This window comes from Odontesthes bonariensis, chromosome 14, assembly GCF_027942865.1.
Source record: "Odontesthes bonariensis isolate fOdoBon6 chromosome 14, fOdoBon6.hap1, whole genome shotgun sequence".
Taxonomy (NCBI): domain Eukaryota; kingdom Metazoa; phylum Chordata; class Actinopteri; order Atheriniformes; family Atherinopsidae; genus Odontesthes; species Odontesthes bonariensis.
The window spans coordinates 4,920,526-4,944,717 of record NC_134519.1 but is presented as its reverse complement, the minus strand read 5'-3'; the positions used below and the strand labels follow the sequence as shown (position 1 = coordinate 4,944,717).

Here is a 24,192-nt window from a genome sequence, read left to right as displayed (position 1 = left end):
TTTGTGACCTTTTCGCATCTTTCCGGCTGTTCTTAAACTCAACCGTCATTTTACCGTTTTACTGTCAGTGTGCTTACTTGGTATTTCCATCGTACGTTTGGTCTTAAATTTCATTTAGAAGTGGTATTAAAAGGTCTTAAAAAGTCTTAAATGGAACTTGTTTATACCTGTATACACCCTGATTTCGCGACCCCCCCCTCTGTCCTAGACCATTCAGAGCTTTATAGACTAATGAAGCGTGTTCTTGGGTCTCATTGGGTCCTCGTGTGGCCGCTTTTGGCCCTTTGGCATGGGGGCCGCGGTCCTTCTCGGCTGTGTGAGCCACCAAATAGGCCCTGCGTTGCGTCCTTAATAGAAGCTGCGCGCGGTGTTTGATTTGATTTGTAAAGTTGTTCCAAAAACAAAGGTATCTTTAGACGTCGGCCGCCTTTTTAAGGGAGATGGACGCGAGTTAAGCCCCCTTTCTGCTGACATGCTGGATGCCTGCGGACCATCCTCCTGCGGCGGTTTACCCACCGACTAAATATAACCTGCCTGGACCACTGTTTGCATATTTCACCGGTCTTATTTTGGAGAATCATATGGGTCGTAAATCAGCTCTTGTGATTATGCAGGAAGGAAACGGACCGCGGGGAGGAGGTGGAGCGGGGAAAGCTCGTGTTTTCAGGCCTTGTCTAGACGTTCAGACTGGCTCACTGAGTCAGGTTTAAAGGGTCAGTGTTTCTATGGGATGTTTCAGGTCACAACATATCGGATGTGCTGTGATTTGGCAGCTCAGTGTTTCTCTCTCTGGATTTGCATGGAAGGCGGATTGTTTGCTCCTGAAGGGAGTTGATTTCCATAATGTTACCCCGGAGAAAATGTTCTGTTTTTACAGCATGAGCTTTCAAAGTTTTGTTGTTGTTGTTGTTGTTGTTTGGCTGCAGTTGAACTGGCTTAACTTTGGTTTCTGAGCAGATTCGGCTCAGATTTGCTCTTTTTTAGGTAAATATTCAGGGATGGATGACTATGTAAAGGCGTGGGCTGAAACTGCTGTGGTCAGGTGCTGCATTCTGGTGGTTTAGGCTGTTCGAAACCGCATACTACATACTACATACTGCATACTACATACTGCATACTATATACTGCATACTACATACTGCATACTATATACTGCATACTACATACTGCATACTATATACTGCATACTACATACTGCATACTACATACTGCATACTACATACTGCATACTACATACTGCATACTGCATACTACATACTATATACTTACATACTGCATACTACATACTGCATACTGCATACTACATACTGCATACTACATACTGCATACTGCATACTTCCATACTACATACTACATACTGCATACTACATACTCATCGATCAGACAGTATGCAGAGCGTTTACCCACAATGCATTTCGCTCCTGCCCGAGCCGAAATCAGCCGGCCTGAAGCTGATTTCCCTTAAGCTCTAAACTCTGTAAACTTTAGCAACATTTGAAACATTTTCAGGTGAGAAAGTAGTCGTTTAGATCCCCAACGTGTTGAAAACCTGACAAAATACCGGCTGTTTACCATTTTGTTCCCACGAATTCGGCGCTACTAAAGCTAGCCGCAGTGAGCAACGCACTTCCGGTTATTTTCACAAAATAAAATACCCGTTGCCTTTTATCATAGGGAAAGCCATTACCATACAATTGGTGCTTTTGTTTTGAAAACAGGAAGTGAACCTACCCTCGTTGTAGCTAGCTTGAAACTGCCGTTTTGACAGGAAATGACGATCGGCGACGTCACGTTACGTTGCATCTTGGGTAGTTTGAGTATGAGTAGTAACCTCATGATGCATACCCAACATTTCAGAGAATCTAGTATGCATCCGGGAACTTCTCGCTTACTCAAACTCGCTTACAAACTCAAAAAGTTAGTATGAGTAGTAGGAGAAGTATGCGGTTTTGAACACAGCCTTACACTCGGAGGAACTGCTTGATCTGTTTGAATTGTTGGTTGTTGATCCGACTGTCTCACTCAGTGGGGTCACATGGCTCTGAAAGGATCAGATTATTGGCTAAATTACAATCAGACTGAGTTATTAAAGGGTAATTCTCCTTGGATATATGGCGGTGAATGAATGGGATCAGAGGCACAAAGCGTGTCATACCCCGGTATGATAGGTGGCGCTGTACCCATTCCAGCTGTTGCTAATAGAGCCACTTCCTGTTGACCTCTTCACCACCAACAACAACAACAAACTCAGGCATTGGAGAAAGATGGAGAACGCAGAGCCAGATGAAGCTACGTCCCTCTACATTTGCAGTTGAGTGCAGCTTTCTGCTACATACAGCCACAGATTGTGGTTGAATTGAACCCATTTGAAGTAATTTCTGCTGCTTCTTGCCGCTCACCTGATCGTGGAAGGTGTGACGTGTTTGGCCAGTATGCATCCATGTACCCATTGGACTTGGATTACCGACATATATGGTCAGAAGTAAACACCCCGCTGGATTGTCTGCTCGTATCCAGACGGCTGAAGTTGTTTCCCAGGCCGTTAAATTAAAGCGTAGCATCTTTGAAAGACAGTTTAAATGCTTTTAGCCTGTTTTTATCACCACTTTTAAAAGTGTGATTTATCCATCCATCAAAATGTCATCGACTAACTTGATTTGAGCATATCTGGAGGAATCTTTACAGTTTACAGTCTGCTTTCTGCACATTTTTCCTGTTTAATTAGTCTGTCGTAGTCTTTGTTTTGTGAAAATAATGATTTAAACCCAAATAATCTGACATACTGGGCAGGAATCGGAGCCTGGACGCCGGCGTTTCCGTGGATTCTCTTTGCTTTTTGGACGTTTGTCAAATGAAAACCGAATCTTTCCAATTTTAGACGGGTTTCCTATACTTTTAGAGTCGGTCAGACATCGAGTCGGGTGTCATTCGGTGAGTTTATCTCGATGACTCGACAGTAAAACACGACTGCTGTTAAACAAAGATCAGAAGTTGACGTTTTATGGCTCTGATTTCGCTGCTTTCTTGTCACACTCTCATTCTGGAGCTCGCCCGGCCCCCCAGTCTGCACCAGGAGCTCCTTTTACCTAAAATCTGCTTTTGTTTCACATTTCTACAGAGCTTCAGCTGTTTTTATGTGCCCCTCCGAGCACAACAATCTGAGATTTATTGCCCTGATTTATCTGTTTTCCTGTCACAATGTGAGCTCTGTCTCCTGATCCATTCTGGAGCTCCCGAGGGTTCAATTTAAAGTTATTTTATGAGCTTTTCTGGATGTTACGCCTAACTTAAGCAGCAAAAAAAGCTTATTAAAGACGTATTGATGGTTTTCAAAGACGGATAATCCACATATGTCTGTTATTACCTTGATTTAAACAGATTATGGGCTGAAGAATATGGCCAAAATATCACGACTTGACTTTATTTAACGTTAAATCCCAACTATTTTCCAAGTCACTGAACATTAGAATAACTGTGTAACAACATGGCCGAGGCCAAAGAACATTTGTGCCAAAAACAATGGACATTTAACCATTTAACAAGTCCGTATAAACTGCTTTGAGTCTTCCAAACTTTTGGTTTTCTGCTGTTTTGATAGGAAATGCATCCTTTTCCAGTTTAAAGTTGCTTCAGAGCTTCCCACTACAATCAAACAGGAAGCTGGTAGATCCGTGTTGCTGGCTCATTTGTTCTGGAGTCAGGCGCTTCTTTTGGATTTCTTTCCACAGGAGCTGTGACACGATGCCTGTTGCCAGCCAGCTGCTTCTGTAGGTGGAAAAACGGGTTTTTGGTTGGTGGGTGAAGCAGGAGTCTTTCTTTTTACCTCGTAGAATATATGCGTCAAACTCAAGGCCTGCGGGGCCAAATGTGGCCGCGAGAGCTTAAAAGGTCTGATTATCTAAAAACAAGGGCTGGGCAATCTAATTAATCACATGATTTCCCTGATTAATCACGATTAATCGCATTTGTACGCAGAATCCAAAAATGAATCCAAAAGTAGCGTATAGCTTTTAGCATTTAGCTTTATTTTAAATGTGCTGCCATATGAATGAAAGTGCCATAACATTTGTTGTGCAAACACACTTTTAACATCAGCATCTTTCTGTAGTTTTTATGTAGAAGCCTCGCTCCACTGTCTGTTTCCTTGAATGACTTGCTGCTATCAGTTGTGTGTTTTGCCTTTAAGTGATATTTTAGACTGGAACTACTACGCTGAGAAGACAATTCAACTTGGCAGTGTTTACAGATGACTTTGGTTCTGTCGACTCCGCCGTCTGGAAGAACTTTAACATGAAAATGGCCGAGTAAAAGTTCCGTACCCTTCTCCATGTTTGGTGGATCCGCCGATTACTTTCTTTTCCTGTTCCACAGCAGACAGCAACAGACTTTTACAAAATAAAAGCCTGCGAGCAACAGACTTTACAAAATAAAACCTGCGTTAATGCGCAATAAAACATTTATCGGCGTTAAATAAGTAACAAGTTAACGCGATAATAATGAGTTAACTCGCCCAGCCCTACTAAAAATAAATAAGTCAAATACGCAGTGACCAAAAACTACATTTCCCACAATGCATGCCGATTATGTTACGCACGAAGTGGACTGCAATGTTTCCAAATCGATGCAATTTTCCCAACAAGTGGAATTGAGAAATACAAATAATGATCCCAAAACTGATGCAGATGCCCTTCCATCTGCATCAGTTTTTCTGTTTCAAGAAAGATCGGAAGGCGAATGTGTTTGTGCTTCAAGGAGAAGAAACGGTGTGTCTTCTGTGTTCTGTGGCGGTTGTCAAAGAGTACAACCTACATCCGCATTCTGAGACCAAACACGGAGCTAAGAGCCAACATCACCAAGAAAAACAACAAACTGCCTGAGAATTAAAAGGCAAACTGTGATCACAGCAGAACGTGTTCGCTAAAAGCCACAACCCAAAACAATGCAGCAGTAAAAGCTAGCTTTGTTTGATATTTCAGGTTTGGAACAAAGTAAATGTCATAACTTGTGTTTGATGTTATTTTTCTTTATTCACTTGGATAGTTTGCTCGTTGATGTGGGTTTCATTACCTGACAAATTAAAAGGATTTATGATAAAATAACAGAGCAACAAGCAGACATAGTTTTTGTTTACATCTATCCAAATATATATGTAATATTTGTAACTTGAATAAGTAATAAATTCAGAGTTATTTAACATTAAGGAGTAGTTACATGTATAAGTTACATCTGGCCCTTTGAGGGCAACGATTATGCTGATGTGGCCCTCGGTGAAAATGAGTTTGACACCCCAGATGTCAGGTTTTTAGGATCTGAACCGTTTTATTTTTGGTTAAACTACGACGCACAAAGTGCACAAACTGGAAGAGAAGCGTCCCACAGAGATGGAGCAGAGGCACAAGTGGAAGAAATGTCCTGAATGTATCCAGATTGAAGGTTTTCTGACTCTTTTTGTTGGGTTATAACTCGTCATCGGTGCAGAAAATGCTCTGATGTCTGCACATAAAGCAGAGTTGGCTCGGCCCGTTTTTACGGACGTACAAAGCTGCAGTTGTAGGTTTTCGTGGTGTTTTGGCGCCCGTGTTGCTCTGCGGCGTGAACGCAGACGGCTCGCAGGTCTGGATAACGCACCATAACCCATGCAGACTCGTGTTTGGGCCCCATTCATCTCGGTGGAATGACACACAAACACGCCGGCCGTGTATCAGTATGTGGATCAAAGGTCGTCGGCTTTTACAGCCACGCCATTCTTTTTCTGCTTTGTGTGCAAACACAACGAGCGCCCGTGTCACAGACAGGCACCCGATTGTTGGGGCGGATTATCGCCGCTTTACGAGCGGCTTCAGCGGGACAGAAAAGAAGGTGTTTCCAGTGATGGACGAGCTCCATCAGGTCCTCCTTTTTTCTTTTCTTTTTGCTTCGGTGCGTCACGCCCAGGTTGGATCGCCAGATACGAGTCTGCTGCTGAATCACAGAAGGAACCTGACAACCAAGATGATATCGTCCTATATGATCAATGTTTCTACCAGCTGTATAAGCCTGTACATCTTAGCCGCCATTGTTGTTTACATCATCCCGTCTGGGTAGTGACGTCAAAGTGTCGCTGTTAAGGCGAGACACTACAGGTGAATAGGGTAATATTTTAAAATAATAGATATCACCATGAAACTTCCTATAGTATGAAAAAAAAAATGTATTACAAGTTTTAGAAATTTGTATGTTTACTTATACAAATTAGGCATTATCTCATTAAATATGCGCACATTTGCATGTATTTCTGGAAGATAGATCTGAACATGTGATAAAGCCAGGTGCAAAATTCTTTTTTCATTTAGTTTACACAAAGAATTAAAAGAAAATTGTTGAGGATTTCAGGATATCTGCTTTCATTTCCTAGGAAATCAAAATATACTGCCCATAGCCTAAAAAAACATTGATATTCAACATATTTTTTTATTATAATGTCACATAAATCAGGCCGGGAATGATTTATCAACAAATCCTTCTGGAAATATCTTCAGAATACTGCTAAGTGTATAATTGGAAAGTTAGGTGTTAGTAGGTGCTCCATAGGCTGAGATATTGATACTGGAAAAATACAAAAAACTGATTTTGAGAAAACGGCATTTAAAGATTTAAATAGGGGAATTTAATGCAGAATGAGAATAAATGCTCAGGCCCTTACCTTAGTAATACTAATATTGAATAAAATAATTGTATTAATAAAGAATACAAGCTCAATACAATAAAAGATGGCATATCAGTTCATTGAGACGTGTGACATGTATGATGTCATTAACTCCCCTCGGTTTGCTTCCCGATGCTTCATCAGCGCAAAGCAACGAATTTACGTCATCTACCCAGCATGCATTGCGCTCGTAAAACGATGGCTGCGCCCGTAGTGGAGAATATGTGTTGATAAATGTTGATTTTTAAAGAAATAACAATTCTTCATGATTCCAGTATAAAGCAAACATTAAAGAAACAAACCTTGAACTCTTTGGCCTGAATGCTGAGCGTCGTGTCTGGAGGAAACCTGGAGGATACTTCATCCTCTTTGACATTATGGGATGTTGGGTGGGTAGCATAACAAAATGTGGGAAACGATACGTTGTGGATGGTTGTAAACAGAGCAGCCTCGTTCTGATCTGTTGTTTCAGTGGAGTCATGATTAGAACGCTGTTTAAATCACTTAAATGAATAGTGGAGGTGTTTCAAAGCCACGCTGGTGCACTTAGTCGGGCAATTTAGTTGCTTTGTCACAAAAAAAATGAATGCAAAATGCAACTAAATGACGGCAGTCTGAACCCTGAGCTGTAACGGGGGTGTTAATGGAGTTTAGCAGGTGTGTTGTGGTTGATGCATCAGACACGATCTCATCATTATGAGTCTTAAAGTCTGTTAAACTCTTTGTTACACCCGGTGAATACGATCTAACGTTGATCTTTTCAGCTTCTCTTTCTCCTTCTGTAGCAGCAGACTGTTAATCCGACTGTAAGTGCAGCTAAACCAGAAGCAAAAGGGAATTATTATCTGGGATTATTACCAGAGGTGGGCAGAGCAGCCAAAAACTGTACTCAAGTAAAAGTACTGTTACTTCAGAATAATATGACTGAGGTAAAAATAAAAAGTAGTCATCCAAATAATTACTTGAGTAAGAGTTAAAAAGTGCTCGGTGAAAAAACTACTCAAGTACTGAGTAACTGTTGAGTAACGTCTGATTTAATTGTTAACACAAGCATTCAATCAGACAGACAAAAATACTAAATAATCATCTTTAGGCAAATTAGAGTTCATCCAATTGATGAAATAAATTAAAATTAATTAATTAATTACAAAATAGCTTAAATTAAAATAATCCAGGTGAATTCAAGGACTTCAGTAAAAAATAAAAGAGACTTAGGAAATGTTTAAAACATGTGTAACCCATATGTAACCTAAAAAACAAACATTCACCTATCCATGGGGGGAAAAACGAGTTTAGGAAACTTAGCGCTACATGTTTCCTCAAGTTAGATGTTGAGTTTCTGCTGAAATGTGCGTTTGTTTTGGTTGCCACAGAAGACACATAATGTAGCTGCTGTTTCTCACTCTTTGTAAGGTAAACATGCTTTCAGTATGAGGCCTCGTCTGCGTCTTCATTTCCCACCGTTGGTTCTGACATGTTTCATCTGTTTCTTTCTTTGTTTGCTACGACTGCTAATGCTAAAGCTAACCCGTCCCGCCGCTGAGATCGAGTACGGTCACGTGACCAGACTGCACGGCTGCGTCTGATTGGTGGAACACAGTCAGGTGGTAGAGCCTTTGGCGGAAGTCTCTCTCTCTGTCAGAATAAAACATTAAAATGAGGCGTACGCGGGGGGATAAAAATAATGAGGCGTAGAATACCAAAGAGGTAAGAAGAAAAGTAACCAGCTCATTGTAGCCTAATGTAGCGGAGTAAGAGGACAGCTTCTGCTGCACACATCTACTCAAGGAAAAGTAAAAAGTATAGAGATTTAAAACTACTCCTAGAAGTGGAATGTTTTCAAAAACTCACTCAAGTAAATGTAACTGGTTACTACCCACCTCTGGTTATTATGTATGAGTTCTGATCTACAATAACTTTTAAAAACACAGCTGTGACTGCCCCCCAGTGTCAGTGTTCTGGGGGATAGTTGCCTCCAGTCTCTCTAAGTTATTTGGGATTGTGGTACCACTGTCACCCATCATATTCATTCTCAGTGATCTGCCTACCCTGGGGTTGTCGCTGTCTAATTGCCCTGCTGGCTGGGTTCACGGAGGCCAAAAAAAAATGGTTGCCACAAGGTGGAAGCCCCCGCATTGTCTTTCACTTCAGGCATGGCTTCTTATGTATATGGACGTTGTATACTTAGAACTATCTACAGCCCGTGTACTATCGAAATGTGGAATTCTCTTTCTATGAAACTTAAGAATGTGTTAGACTGAAGGTCACTGAAGCTGTATTGTGAGGCAGAGGGAGGGAGGGTTTATTTATATGATTTCAGATTTAGTTTAAGTTGTTGATTATTTGCATGGATTTCATGATCGTTTTCTGTTTATTTGATCTTGGTCATTACCTTATTTGCTACTTGCTTTTCATTTTATGACATGTTCTCTTTTTTTTTCTCCTTTTTGTATAAAAATTTCTTGAATAAAGAAAAATTTGATCACAAAAAAACCCACATCTGTGGTGGATGTGATGTATTCAGTCCACTAACTGGTGCATTTGCATGAAAACGGTTATTTTTAGAGGTGCACCGAAATGAAAATTTGTAACCGAATAATAATTAATCACTTGGCCGAAAACCGAAACCGAATATTACAGTTAACAAAAGTTAGATTTTTCACCATTTTTAAATATTGCTTAAATCTACGCCTTACAATAAATGTTTAGACATGTTTTTCAAAGAAAATAAATGTTTATTTGAAATCTTCAAAAGTTATTACTAATAACTAGAGATAAGTTTAATTAATTCCCATTTTCAATTCATTCTGGGTTTTTTTTCATTCATTTCATACAACAACAAAAAATACAACATATCATAAACGCGCTCCAACACAAAAATGTAAAACATGCAATATAACAAATTATCTGAGTGTCCTTTTTTGCATAGAGTCTAGGTACCTGCTCCTTCAGGAACAGTGGCAGCATTTTTTGTAGTTTGTGTGTTTTGCCTTTTAGTGATATTTTAGACTGAAACTACTACGGTGAGAAGACAATTCAACTTGGCTGTAAATGCAGGAGTTTTTATTTTTAATTTATTTTGAAATACATGCTTTTATGTTGAAACAAGTAAAACAGGAAGTAGCGCCGGTTAGCTCCGTTAGCTTCACACAGAGACCGAGGAGCACCTGTAGCGTGATGTTACCTGCTAGTTTATTTTTATTTCATCACTCCATGCTTCGTGGTGTTTGCTGTAACTGTGTGAATGTGATGCAGAGGAGAAGTGTAAGTTAAAGTATCCTAGTTCTGACCCTGCAGATTGCCTCTGGGGAATGACTCTGCCGCTGGTTGAGAAGCAGCCAAAGTGGCCAGTATTACTTTGATTATTTATTGGTACCAGCGACAATGCTAAGAGTGCTATTTCTTTAATGATTACAACAACTAATGTTGTATTTTATTTTGTTTACTTGAACATTTAGTTCTACGGTGTTGATGTGGCGTTAATATACATCTGTGAAAAGAACCGGAGTCTCGCATTGAATCAATGGGCGGCATATTGGCAGAGTTTACAGATGAGTTTGGTTCTGTCGACTCCACCTTCTGTGGATAATTTTGCGTCACCACTATTCGGCCTCCGATTCGGCCACTCATTTGGCTTTCGGCCGAAAGCCGAATGTGTTTTTTTTTTTTTGCGTTTTCGGCCGAATATTTTCAATTGCCGAATATTCGGTGCACCTCTAGTTATTTTATCAGATGATTTAGGAGTTTTTTTCTCTTTCCGTCTGTGCTCTCAGGAAGTAACTATCGTCCACTGCCCCTTGGCCTCGCTCGTCCTGTAACAGCTGATGTGATCTGATAAACATCCATTCTCGAATCTAACTTGTTTGTCCCCATCTGTCCCCTCCTCCTCCACCCTTCTCCACCCCCGAAGCTTACTTGGTGACACAGAGACTTCTCCCTGAGGAGCCAAGAAGCAGACGGCTCATGACTTCTGACCAGGACACGAAAGTTGTAGCTGAACCACAGGTGCAGCAAGTACAAGAGGCAAAAGAGAGCTCTCATTTGGTGAGTGTCGCACACAAAAACAACACAAACAGTCACACACTGCACAGTGGAGGACCCACAGAGGGTCAATGGTGCAGGTGGCTCTTATCTTCTGCAGTTATTAGTCTTAAAGGAAAGTTTTGGATGTTTTGCTGTGAAGTTTCAGCTCTTATTTTGCCAGGTTGATGATGATAAGTTTGTAGTTTTTAACCGAATATCTGAACCTGCGTGGGACAGAAAAAGCATCGTAGCGACCGCCCGCCGCTCACTGCAGCTGATCTCCCACACTGATTACGTATAATAGAGAAGTGCTTGGTAAAGATCCAGGAGGCTGTAACTAAATAACCATGACCTGTTTTTTATTTCTCTCCTTTGCACGAGCATGTAACACTGCTGCTGATCAAGTTATTACGTATCTTAACTATTACAGGAGCCTGAAAAGTGCTGAAAATGCTCAACAGGCTGCAGGTTAAACCGAGTTATGATGCTCATACACAGACTTCTTGTCTTTATACTCTGATTTCTCCCCTTTCGTCATATGTTCCCTTTGTTTTTTAAGAGCTTTTAGCCGTTTCTCACTCAAATTTGCTGAAAGCGGTGACGTCAAAGATAACCGATTCATTTCCGAATCATTTGTGCTCTAAATCTGTGTAAATACGAAACGATATTGTTGATAACATGTGACGCAGATTAGGAGTTGACACCTCGTTTAGTCAGAACAACACTCAGTGGGGTCACACGGCACTGAAAGGATCGGATTATTGGCAAAATTACAATCAGACTGAGTTATTAAGTGCATGTAGACATATAGACATATATGTGCTCTTCATTGAATTAGCTATCAAAGAGCTTAAATGTGTGATATTTGGTTAAAAAGTCAGTTTACTGAGACATTAGTTCAGGAGAAATCGTACCGGTTTATCCAAAGAGACACAAAATAACCACAGAGAGACCAAAAAAAAGAAATAAACAACTAAATAAAGACTCTAAACAGCCACTCAGTGGGGTCACATGGCACTGAAAGGATCGGATTATTGGCTAAATTCCAATCAGACTGAGTTATTAAGTGCATGTATACACCTTAATCTGACTAAGAACTGGATCGGATGGGATTCAGACCCGAGATAACTGGGTTGAAAGTCACTCTAAACCTGCTTGTAGACGCTGAAGCACGTGGTGAATCAGACTTTGCGTTCTGCGCATGCTCCAGATGTTTTCCCGGGGTCGTGACCCGGAAGTCAAAGCAGACGATATTCCTGTTGTTGTCGCCGTCAGAAAGAAACAAACAACGCGATGGAGAATGCTCCGTTGGGCATCGAGTTTGTGCAACAAGCAGCTCATCACAGAGCAAATGTAGAGGGACGTAGCTTCATCTGGCTCTGCGTTCTCCATCTTTCTCCAATGCCTGAGTTTGTTGTTGTTGTTGGTGGTGAAGAGGTCAACAGGAAGTGGCTCTATTAGCAACAGCTGGAATGGGTACAGCGCCACCTATCATACCGGGGTATGACACGCTTTGTGCCTCTGATCCCATTCATTCACCGCCAGATATCCAAGGAGAATTACCCTTAATAACTCAGTCTGATTGGAATTTAGCCAATAATCTGATCCTTTCAGAGCCATGTGACCCTGCTGACAGTAATCTGTTGAAAACGATAGGAAATGAAGAAAACCTTCGAAGATTATCTTATTTTAAATCAGACGTATTTAGTAAATCTTTGAGCTTTCGGGTGAATAAACGAACTGGTTTAAGTTGCATTTCATGTACAGAAGCAGTTTATTTGATGAAGTTTCAATAGAATAAGACCCCATGAACGCAAAGATGGAGGAATGAGCTTTAAAGAGAGGTTATTTGCTAGAGCCTGATGGGAAATGTTGACCTCTAAGTTGTACCGAGCCACTTCTGGATCGTTTGTGGGGGGGTGCTGGAGCCTGTACCTGCCTCCTGTGGTGGGGTACAGGTGGCCAGTCCATCAGAAGCAACTCCAGAGACTAACAACCAATCACACTCACACTCTCTGCCAAGCCACACAAGATAAATGTCAGTTTGGATTACTCATTCACCGCAGAGTCAACAGAAATGAGTGAATACAAAGCAGTTCGGAGCCAAAATACTGGATTTATCATGCTTAAAACAAGCATTTTTTTTATTTCGACCCATCAAACATCCATTATCTGTTCTAAGGTGTTAACTCACACACTTTTAAATCAAAGCCAGAAAATCAGATGTTTGTTATACGAGACTTCGGAGACCGAAAATGACATTTGCTCTTTGAGGAAAGTTCGAAACTCATCTTCTGCCATCAGGACTGAGCTGCAGAATTACTAACTCCAGCCTTTTATTGGTGGGTTTCCTTCCTAATACGAGGGCAGCACCTGAAGGTGATGGCAGGCTGTCTGTTGTCCTTAAATAAAACCTCACGGGCAGGTTGGGAAAGAAGGGAAATCCTTCAGATCGTGGGTATTAATCAAACTGTCCACTGGTTATTATTTGGGTTATAAAGGCAGCACCAGGACCTGAGCTCTGCCTGTAATCAGCCTTAAACTGCGGCTGCCATCAGTTATTTCCTCCAGCGTGTGCCCTGCTGTTGGGCTAAAGTGTGTTATTCAGGGCTATCACCGCCGGTATCAGGTTTCTAGGTGGGAAACGGTTTTTATTGGTCGAAACGTACCACACAATGGTGCATTGTCACTGGCTATTGTAATCTGAGCTGTTGCGTGACTGTAATGTGTTTGGAGCTGTGCGAGCTGAGAATGATGCTCTGGATCCTGACTCTGAGCGTGGACGTATTGGATCAAAGTTCAGCTGAATTGATCACTAAAAAGCAGCCTTTTTTCATCCGTCCAAACTGGTCGAGATGACCGAAGTGTGAAGGGAAACGGCGTGTAGGATGGCTCAGATTCCCTAAAGTGCTAGCAGCATTAGGCCAAAGAGACGCAAACAACTAGTTTCAAGGCTAAAATTAACATAGAATAAAATATAGCTGCAAGCAGCGATGGGGGGGCCCTAGCAGCATGGCACAATAGGCTAAGCTTAGGCTGCTCAAGACGGCGTCATGAGTCCATGCACCAAGTTTGGCATCGATACATAAACGTATCGCAGAGATACGACCTGACGTCCTGTTTGCGTGTCGGCGTAGGGTTTGATTGGCTGCCACAAGCAAACGGAAGCGAAATGAAAAAATCCACACAATAACTTTTGTGCGGCTTGGTGTGAAGATTCTATGTGCCAAGTCCCGTGGAAATCGGACAATCTGCGTGGCCTGAAATGCTTTTTGAAGGTTTTTGATAAAATTCAAAATGGCGGAAAATCCAAGATGGCGTAGATGACGTCATGGGTTGCGATGACCTCGTCTGCATCCAGGGATTTCATTGGTACGTCATTGGTGAAATTTGGACAAAGGGGTCCAAAGATATGAGCAAACATCCCTTTTTGCTACATATAGCGCCCCCTATAGGCCAAACGTCACCAAAATTCTTGGGCCTCTCACCGTAGTGGTCATGAGTCTGTGTTAGAAGTTTGATGTCATAACATCAAATGGTTGCCAAGATATGGTCTCACTTCCTGTTTAGCGGCGTTGCCGCAGAGTTTGATTGGCTTGTATGGCAAAACGGATTATTGTAAAAGTCTGCTGCTCACAGGCTTTTATTTTGTAAAAGTCTGTCGCTCACAGGCTTTTATTTTGTAAAAGTCTGCTGCTGTCTGCTGTGGAACAGGAAAAGAAAGTAATCGGCGGATCCACCAAACATGGAGAAGGGTACGGAACTTTTACTCGGCCATTTTCATTTTAAAGTTCTTCCAGACGGCGGAGTCGACAGAACCAAAGTCATCTGTAAACACTGCCAAGTTGAATTGTCTTCTCAGCGTAGTAGTTCCAGTCTAAAATATCACTTAAAGGCAAAACACACAACTGATAGCAGCAAGTCATTCAAGGAAACAGACAGTGGAGCGAGGCTTCTACATAAAAACTACAGAAAGATGCTGATGTTAAAAGTGTGTTTGCACAACAAATGTTATGGCACTTTCATTCATATGGCAGCACATTTAAAATAAAGCTAAATGCTAAAAGCTATACACTACTTTTGGATTCATTTTTGGATTCTGCGTACAAATGCGATTAATCGTGATTAATCAGGGAAATCATGTGATTAATTAGATTAAACATTTTAATCGCTGCCCAGCCCTGGTTAAAACTGTTTGAATTGGAGTTTAAATGGAGATTTATCAGGGCTTCTGCGATGGCTCATATGCACAAAAAGCACAGATATAATTCAAAATAATGCCATTTCTGGATTAAATCAAACAGGTTAGAAGTGCTCTGCATGTGTACAGTACGACTCTTTGACTTTTGGACCCCCCAGTGTGGTCAATTCTTTCACATTTAGTCTGAGAAGTGTTAATTTTTGGGTCATACAGGTTTAATGGAGGATTTTACAGGGTATATCCATGCAGAGACCCATCGTTATAACCTGCTGCTGTTTGGATTTTGAGTCGTAGTAGGTGTGTGAACACGATTTAAAACGTGCTTTGTGCGTTCTCACTGAGCAGTGTTTTGCTTTAGTTCTTCTTCAGCTGTGTTTAGCTCCAGCTTTGCAGACATTTTGCGATGGAAAGTGTCTTTTAATCCCAGTTTCGTTTCCGGTGCTTTAACTTTGCATCTTGGATGCAAATGGAGCTCAAGCTTCTTTGTGTCTCTACAGGATTTCTTAGTTGGTCTTTCTGCGTCTTAAAGTGCCTTTTTGTAGCAAGAAATATGAATTTTCCTTTGGTACAAACGGGGGATCTGATGGGAGAATGTTGTGTCCCCATGGCTCCCCTGATGACTTTCAATCAGCCACTTCAAATTGGAAAGAATGTGGAGCCGAGGAAACGGGCAGAAAAGTAAGTGGAAGGCCCTCGGGCGGAGAAAAATTTTGTTCCTGAGTTCCAAAATTAGGAAATGGAAAGAGCCCGCTGTCTTTTTTCCACTGTCAGTTACACACGCTCAAGATTATAAAGAAGATTGCCAACGAAAAAAGGGAAAGGGGCACGCCGCCGCCCCCCCGCCCGCCCACACCGATGGAGTCCAGTGGGCTAATGCTTCAGGCTGTAGGTCTCATTACAAGCTGGTTGTGGTGGAAAGGCGGTCAGGGAACCAAAATAACACTCACAATTCAGGGTACTGAGCTCCTGAGATCTCATCGCTCGGCGCACTTTTTCTTTGCTCGTGCACATTTTACACAAACGCAAATAAGACTCAAAGCCCGACGACATTTTCTCATAAAAGTCACTATTTCTCATGAAATCCTGCAGCTGCTTTAAGCCCCTTTAACCCTCATACCTGATTTAAAACACGACTTAATTTCTGAAGTGACATTGTGAATATTTTTTTTCCGCTTTTTTTTTTCTCCGTAGATCGTTAATTCCACTTCAGTTCTGATCATAACTACCAAGTTTTCAATTATTTAAAAAAATTTAACCCTTTAAATACTGGTTTATATGATGTAAACGCCAATTTCTGTAAAAAAAACAAACAAACAAAAAAACTGCTATATTTTCAAAATATGGAATGCAAAGTGGAATTGTTGAGCGGGGATAATTATGGTCTGGGATATGTCAATGATCAACAACAACATTGATTTTTTTTTTTTTTTTTTTTGCTTTGTCTGATTTAATAAATGAATAAATTATTTTTTTCTTTTTAAACTCCTTAATTTCTGAAAAGGGACATTTTTGTCCCCTTTTAAAACAACCTAAAAACATCATAAATTATTTTTTTTTACACTTTTTTTCCATAAATCTTTTCTTCCACTTCAGTTCTGATCATAACTACCAAGTTTTCAATTATTTTAAAAAAATTTAACCCTTTAAATTCTGGTTTATATGATGTAAATGACAATTTCTTTAAAAAAAAAATAAAAATAAACACAAAAACTGCGATATTTTCAATATATAGAATGCAAAGAGGAATTATTTAGTGGGGATAATTATGGTCTGGGATGTCAATGATCAACAACAACATTGATTTTTTTTTTTTTTTTTTTGCTTTGTCTGATTTAATAAATGAATAAATTATTTTTTTCTTTTTAAACTCCTTAATTTCTGAAAAGGGACATTTTTGTCCCCTTTTAAAACAACCTAAAAACATCATAAATTATTTTTTTTTACACTTTTTTTCCATAAATCTTTTCTTCCACTTCAGTTCTGATCATAACTACCAAGTTTTCAATTATTTAAAAAAAAATTAACCCTTTAAATTCTGGTTTATATGATGTAAATGACAATTTCTTTAAAAAAAAATAAAAATAAACACAAAAACTGCGATATTTTCAATATATAGAATGCAAAGAGGAATTATTTAGTGGGGATAATTATGGTCTGGGATATGTCAATGATCATCAACAACATTGATTTTTAGGGATTTTAAATTTTTTTGCCATGTCTGATTTAAAGAAAAAAAAAAAAACTAACAAAAAAATTGTCAAAAATGCACAACTGGACCAAATATGATGAGTATCACTATCTACAGTGTGAAATCAGAGGAGAAAGTACAGCCCAAGTGGACAAAAATGTCCCCTATCAGGGATCAGGGTTAAAGCCGTAAAACTCGGTTCTTTACTCCCGAGTTTTGTCATAAATCTGGTTGAGGCCCAAATGGGAAGAAATGTGAGAGCTGGTGCCATGTGGTGCCACCAAAACCACCTCATTCCTAATTCACACGCGTGCACGCACACGGAGACATGCGCCATATGCCTCGCACATATGTGTGAGAAACACCAGAAACCAAAAATGACCCATTTTATAGAATAGAAAAATACTTTTTTTTTTAAATATTTACAATGATTGTGTATTAACAACAACAATAATAATACAGATTCTAATAAAAAATACTACTACTAACTAATAATAATAAATGACTAAATAAATTTAAAAATAAATAAATAAATAAATAATGCAGGTTGGAAGAAAAGGACACAAGCTAATCTTCTGGAAATGTTACCTTTTGAAGGAGTCGACCTGTTGTTTATTCTGCTTATTGATAAATTCACTTTAATTGCTTAAAAGATGGTTTCTCCAACTGGTGAAGCTCGATGTTCATTTAATAGGCGACTTAACCAGATTCACGCGTCTGTTGCCAATTCGGTGGCCATTTTAGCATCACTTTGTCCATGCACGTCTGTAAAATATGAACCTATTCCCACAGCATTGATTGGTTAAAGGGATAGTTCGCCTCTTTTGACATGAAGCTGTATGACATCCCATATCAGCAACATCATTTCTGAACATCTTCTTACCCCCTGCTGCGTCCTGTGAGCAGAGTTCCAGCCTCGTTTTGGTGTTGATGAAGGTAGTCCGGCTAGTTGGCTGGGGTTTAAAAAATAAAGCGTTTTGCTTCTCAAAACAATATGCGTTCAACAGAGTAATATTGTTTTGAGAAGCGAAACGATTTATTTTTTAATATGGGATGTCATACAGCTTCATGTCAAAAGAGGCGAACTATCCCTTTAATTGATTCTCCAACTGGGGGAAAGCGATCAGGAAGCAGAACACCAGATTTCTCTCGTCTTATCACCTGCAGAGAATGTGTGGTGGTGCAGCCTCTGTGTTACCTGTGCCTGCTGCCATGGTTACAGGCCGTTCGTTTGCCTGAAAACGTGAAGAACTTTTTAATCTGACGGAGACGGGCTTGCAGGGACCACACATTGGACTGCATTCCTGACCCAAAGATACACTTTCTGCTCACGTCCTTCCAAACTCTACAAAGCTTTGGAATCGAGTGCCTCGGAGCTGATCGATTCCTCGATCGATGCCGGCTGAGGCCGGCAAATTCTGACACTCGCAGATCGCACACATTCAGCATTTGTGGCGCTAAAAGAAGTCTCGTTGACTTGGTGATTTACACCCCGCGGCGGAAACTCTGGCCCCGCCCCCTGAAAGGTGGCAGTTCCTGTCGGCTCCTGTGTGAGGAAGCTGTGAACTGTGTGAGGAAACCTCATCCTGTCGCTTCCAGCTTTCTTTCAGAGACATCCTCGTACCCCTGAACATTCATTTATTTATCCGTTTTTCAGCCGCTACGACGCCGTGGCATCGCCACGAGGTGATTTAAAGCCTTAACGGGCTGCTTTTCAGGAACAATGTCACATCTGTCGCACCATGTGACCAAGAGTTCAGCTGTTCACTGGCTGTGTTCGAAACTGCATACTACATACTGCATACTGCATACTGCACACTGCATACTGCATACTACATACTGCATACTGCACACTGCATACTGCATACTACATACTACATACTACATACTGCATACTGCATACTGCACACTGCATACTGCATACTACATACTGCATACTGCATACTGCACACTGCATACTGCATACTACATACTGCATACTGCATACTGCATACTGCACACTGCATACTGCATACATCATACTACATACTGCATACTGCACACTGCATACTGCACACTGCATACTGCACACTGCATACTGCACACTGCATACTGCATACTACATACTGCATACTGCATACTACATACTGCATACTGCATACTGCACACTGCACACTGCACACTGCATACTACATACTGCATACTGCACACTGCATACTACATACTGCATACTACATACTGCATACTACATACTGCATACTGCATACTGCATACTGCATACTACATACTGCATACTGCACACTGCATACTACATACTGCATACTACATACTGCATACTACATACTGCATACTGCATACTGCATACTGCATACTACATACTGCATACTGCACACTGCATACTACATACTGCATACTACATACTGCATACTGCATACTGCACACTGCATACTACATACTGCATACTACATACTGCATACTACATACTGCATACTGCACACTGCATACTGCACACTGCATACTACATACTGCATACTGCACACTGCATACTACATACTGCATACTACATACTGCATACTGCATACTACATACTGCATACTGCACACTGCATACTACATACTGCATACTGCACACTGCATACTACATACTACATACTGCACACTGCATACTACATACTGCATACTGCATACTGCATACTACATACTGCATACTGCACACTGCATACTGCATACTGCACACTGCATACTGCATACTGCATACTACATACTGCATACTACATACTGCATACTGCATACTACATACTGCATACTACATACTGCATACTACATACTACATACTGCATACTACATACCGCATACTGCATACTACATACCGCATACTACATACCGCATACCGCATACTACATACCGCATACCGCATACTGCATACTGCATACTTGCATACTGCATACTTGCATACCGCATACTACATACTGCATACTCATCGATCAGACAGTATGCAGAGCGTTTACCCACAATGCATTTCGCTCCTGCCCGAGCCGAAATCAGCCGGCCTGAAGCTGATTTTGCTTAAGGTCTAAACTCTGTAAACTTTAGCAACATTTGAAACATTTTCAGGAGAGAAAGTAGTCGTTTAGATCCCCAACGTGTTGAAAACCTGACAAAATACCGGCTGTTTACAATTTTGTTCCCACGAATTCGGCGCTACTAAAGCTAGCCGCAGTGAGCAACGCACTTCCGGTTATTTTCACAAAATAAAATACCCGTTGCCTTTTATCATAGGGAAAGCCATTACGATACAATTGGTGCTTTTGTTTTGAAAACAGGAAGTGAACCTACCCTCGTTGTAGCTAGCTTGAAACTGCCGTTTTGACAGGAAATGACGATCGGCGACGTCACGTTACGTTGCATCTTGGGTAGTTTGAGTATGAGTAGTAACCTCATGATGCATACCCAACATTTCGGAGAATCTAGTATGCATCCGGGAACTTAAAAAAAGTTAAAGTTAGTATGAGTAGTAGGAGAAGTATGCGGTTTGGAACACAGCCTCAGTTTATATGAGCACAGAGAGGAGAGGGGCCACCATGTGGACAGAACCTGCAAAGCCGGTTGCAGGCACTCGTTATTATAACTTTTATTATTGTTGGTTTTACCAAGTAGAGACGGAATGAGACCTGCTTTTTGCACAGAAAAGACTTCCTGAGGAACAAAAGAAAGACACCCCCAGAGTCAGAGCTCACAATCTCTTGGCCCTATTTTCTCTCCCTTCGTATCACTGCCTGCTGTGCAGACCGAGCAGCAAACACCGTAACAGGCGCGGCTGTCGGCAGGCGTCTTTCCTTTCCTTTTCTTTCCTTTCTTTCCTTTTATTTTGTTTCCTTCTTTCTTTTGTTTCCTGTCCTTCTCTTTTCTTTGCTTTCGTTTCCTTTTTTTTTCTTTCCTTTGCTTTCCTTTTCCTTCCAAACACCGTAACAGGCGCGTCTGTCGGCAGGCGGCAGCAGGCAGTGATACGAAGGGAGAGAAAATAGGGCCAAGAGATTGTGAGGTCTGACTTTTTCCTGGAGAACCATTTTGTGATGCAAATGTATTACTCTGTTGAACGCATATTGTTTAGAGAAGCAAAACGCTTTATTTTTTAAACCCCAGCCAACTAGCCGGACTACCTTCATCAACACCAAAACGAGGCTGGAACTCTGCTCACAGGACGCAGCAGGGGGTAAGAAGATGTTCAGAAATGATGTTGCTGATATGGGATGTTACACAGCTTCATGTCCAAAGAGGCGAACTGTCCCTTTAACTCCCTCTGTGGCAGCAGCACAGAACTGTGACTGGAGAAGCTCGAGTTGAGTCCAGGCCTCTTCCTTTATATAGTTTTGCGGTGAAATACTGTTTCTGACTTCTTGGTGTCGAACTGGAAACATTGAAGCACTTCTTGGTGTAATCGTGTGGAAAATGTTGCTAAAAACAGTATTTTCCCGGCGCTGTGGTGCATTTCAGGACTCAGCTGGCTCACGTTTGAGCTGACGATGAGCCTCGGGTCTGCAGACAGACGGCAGAGCCGTAAACCCGGCGCTGCCATGACGCCGGCCATAACTCGTGATGAATCGCATCCTCGTTTCCTCCCCGAAAACGCACTCTCAATCAGGGCGGCCGCTAACCTTTCCGGCCCGTGTGAAGACGGAGTGTTTTAAAATGTTTGTAAAGGTCAAGCTGCGCCCGGAAACGTGCACATCCGGTGATGTCAGCAGCGGTTTCTATGGCAGCCGGAGTGGGAGTCTTTGGTTATTAGCATCCGCTGCTGCTGCGTGTCTGTCTGACCAGATCTCCTGAAGGATATCTGCTCGTGCACTATCTGTGAAACGGGACCCGGGGAAATCTTGCATCCAGTCAGAAAAATGTTCCTTTTTCCTCTTTCTTTAACTCCTTCTTTAGTTTCAACAATTTTTATTGATTTTTCACAATGAATTATCGAACAGAGACACAGACGGCAATAACAATAATGAAATAAAATAAGTAATAGATAAGAAAAATTCAGATATCTTAAGAAATATACATATACAGTATATATTTAAAAAGGGTAAATAAAATAAATAAATGTGTAATATCAATAGTAGTAATAATAATGATAATAAGGGTAAAATAGAATAAAGTAAGATTAATTAAAAAATAGAATAAATAAATTAATAAGTAAATAAATAAAGTAAATAATAGTTTGAAGAAGGAAAGGGTGGGGGGGGGTTCCGTTCTCACTTCTGTATTGGTGTCTTATTTATTTGTTTATTTTGCCATTTAGTCATTTATTATTATTTAGTTAGTAGTAGTATTTTTATTGCTGTTAATACAATAATTGTAAATATTTAAAAAAAATGTTGAGCTACTTGACGAATTTGAATTTCCCCCGTTGGGGGATAAATAAAGTATTATTCTATTCTATTAATCCTCATTTAACGGAGTTTGTAAGCTTTTGTAATATTCTAGAAAGGGGGTCCAAATCCTCTCAAATTTTTGCAAGGAGCCTTTAAGGGTGTATCTGATTTTCTCAAGTGTAAGAACGTGCATTATATCTTTCATCCATTTCTTTGGAAAGGTGGGAGGAGTGGCTTTCTTCCAGGAGAGAAGAATGTTAACTCTTTCTTTTATTCAGCTTTATTTATTCAACCTTTGAACACAGAGCGGGTTTTTTCCGAGCCCTTTTTCGGTTTTTCCCTCGGCAGCTCTGCTTGTTAGCAGGAGTAATCCATGAGAAACCCGAAGCTCCGGAGGGCTGGCTTAATTAAAGTGGACGGCTCGGTGTGTTCGGCTCGAGCTCAGGCGAGCGCGGCGAATGACTCAGTGCAGCGGTGACAAAACAGAGGCAGGACGCGGATGCTGAGCAGCCAATCGGCTTCTGCCACGTCAGCCTAACCCACCGGGGCCGAGGAGCCTCACTGCTGTCATCACATTCGCTGGGCCAGACGCAGCGCGGCGTGGGCTGTGATCTGACCAGAATGACTCGGAGGAGGAGCCCGGGTCGCACTTTAAGGCCTGAAGGGACCCCCGGGCGTGTCGTCCTGCGTGCTGGTGATGGACTGGATGCGGTGGAGCCTTCTGCCGCCACCGGCGGGAGGCGCCTGGGCCGCCGTCCCTCAGGAGCTGAGTGAAACGCTGGCTCTGACCACGGCGCTGGGCTGCAGCCTGTTGGCCTGTGAGACTCGCATGCTGCACCGCTGCTTTGATGCTGTGAGTATGTCCACGGGCCCGTCTGAGCCGGTCGGCGAGCACCCCCCCCCCCCCCCCCCCCCCCCCCCCCGAGCGAAGCTGTCAGAGGAGGTTGGTTCTGACGAGTCTCACGAGGCGCCTCCACAACAAGACGGACCGATGCTTAGATTTCTGTTTATTAGGAGGAATAATTAGTTGAATGTCTCTGTTCAAGGCATCTTTATTTATATAGAGCAGTGATGCTCGCTATTTATTTCACCAGAGCCACATTGGCAGCAAAATCAAGGTTAGAGCCACTTTTACCACAACATACTAAAGTCCCCTTTTGCAAATATGCATTTCTACACATAAAAAAGAACCAACACAGCCAATACATGTTCAATTCAGACCACATTTACCTTAATACTGGGATGAGCTGAAGCTGGCGTGCATGTGCTCGACTTTCTTCATGTTGTATTTGTAGTTTGTTGTTGTAATCATAGTGAGACATTCAGGATGAGCATGGTTTCTGTGCTGGTTTCTGTGCTGGTTTCTGTGCTGGTTTCTGTGCTGGTTTCTGTGCTGGTTTTTGCCCTTTTTTAATTAAAAACAGATCCATTGTGCCTGCATCTCGCGCTGGCTAAAGGAGCTAGCGTGCTCTATGGTTTAAGCGGGCTGCGTTGCCAGGTTTAACAGTTCCCCCTTTAAGAAACACCATTAAGCCTTAATTAATACTTAATAAAAATACTTAATACTACAAAAATGCAAACTTAATAAAAATACTTAATACAGTGCAGTATTTGCTGTATGTTATTTGAAAAAATGTATTGTTATTGTTAGCATATTGTTATAAGCTACTATGCGAGTGCGAGCCGCCAATTAGAGCTTGAGGAGCCGCACAATGAGGATCTCTGTGTTAGAGCATTTCAAACCACAGGCAACT

At 41.3% G+C, this 24,192-nt stretch overlaps 1 protein-coding gene across 2 annotated transcripts in view; it reads left to right on the top strand.

Annotated features, from left to right (window-relative positions):
* larp4b (La ribonucleoprotein 4B) overlaps positions 1-24,192 on the top strand; it is a 68,167-nt gene that overhangs the window by 2,643 nt on the left and 41,332 nt on the right. For both annotated transcript variants that reach the window (XM_075482657.1, XM_075482655.1), the window contains exon 2: positions 10,596-10,729. In XM_075482657.1, the coding sequence (XP_075338772.1) occupies positions 10,649-10,729 (81 nt within the window). In that variant the 5' untranslated portion in view covers positions 10,596-10,648. The remainder of the gene's footprint in view (positions 1-10,595; positions 10,730-24,192) is intronic.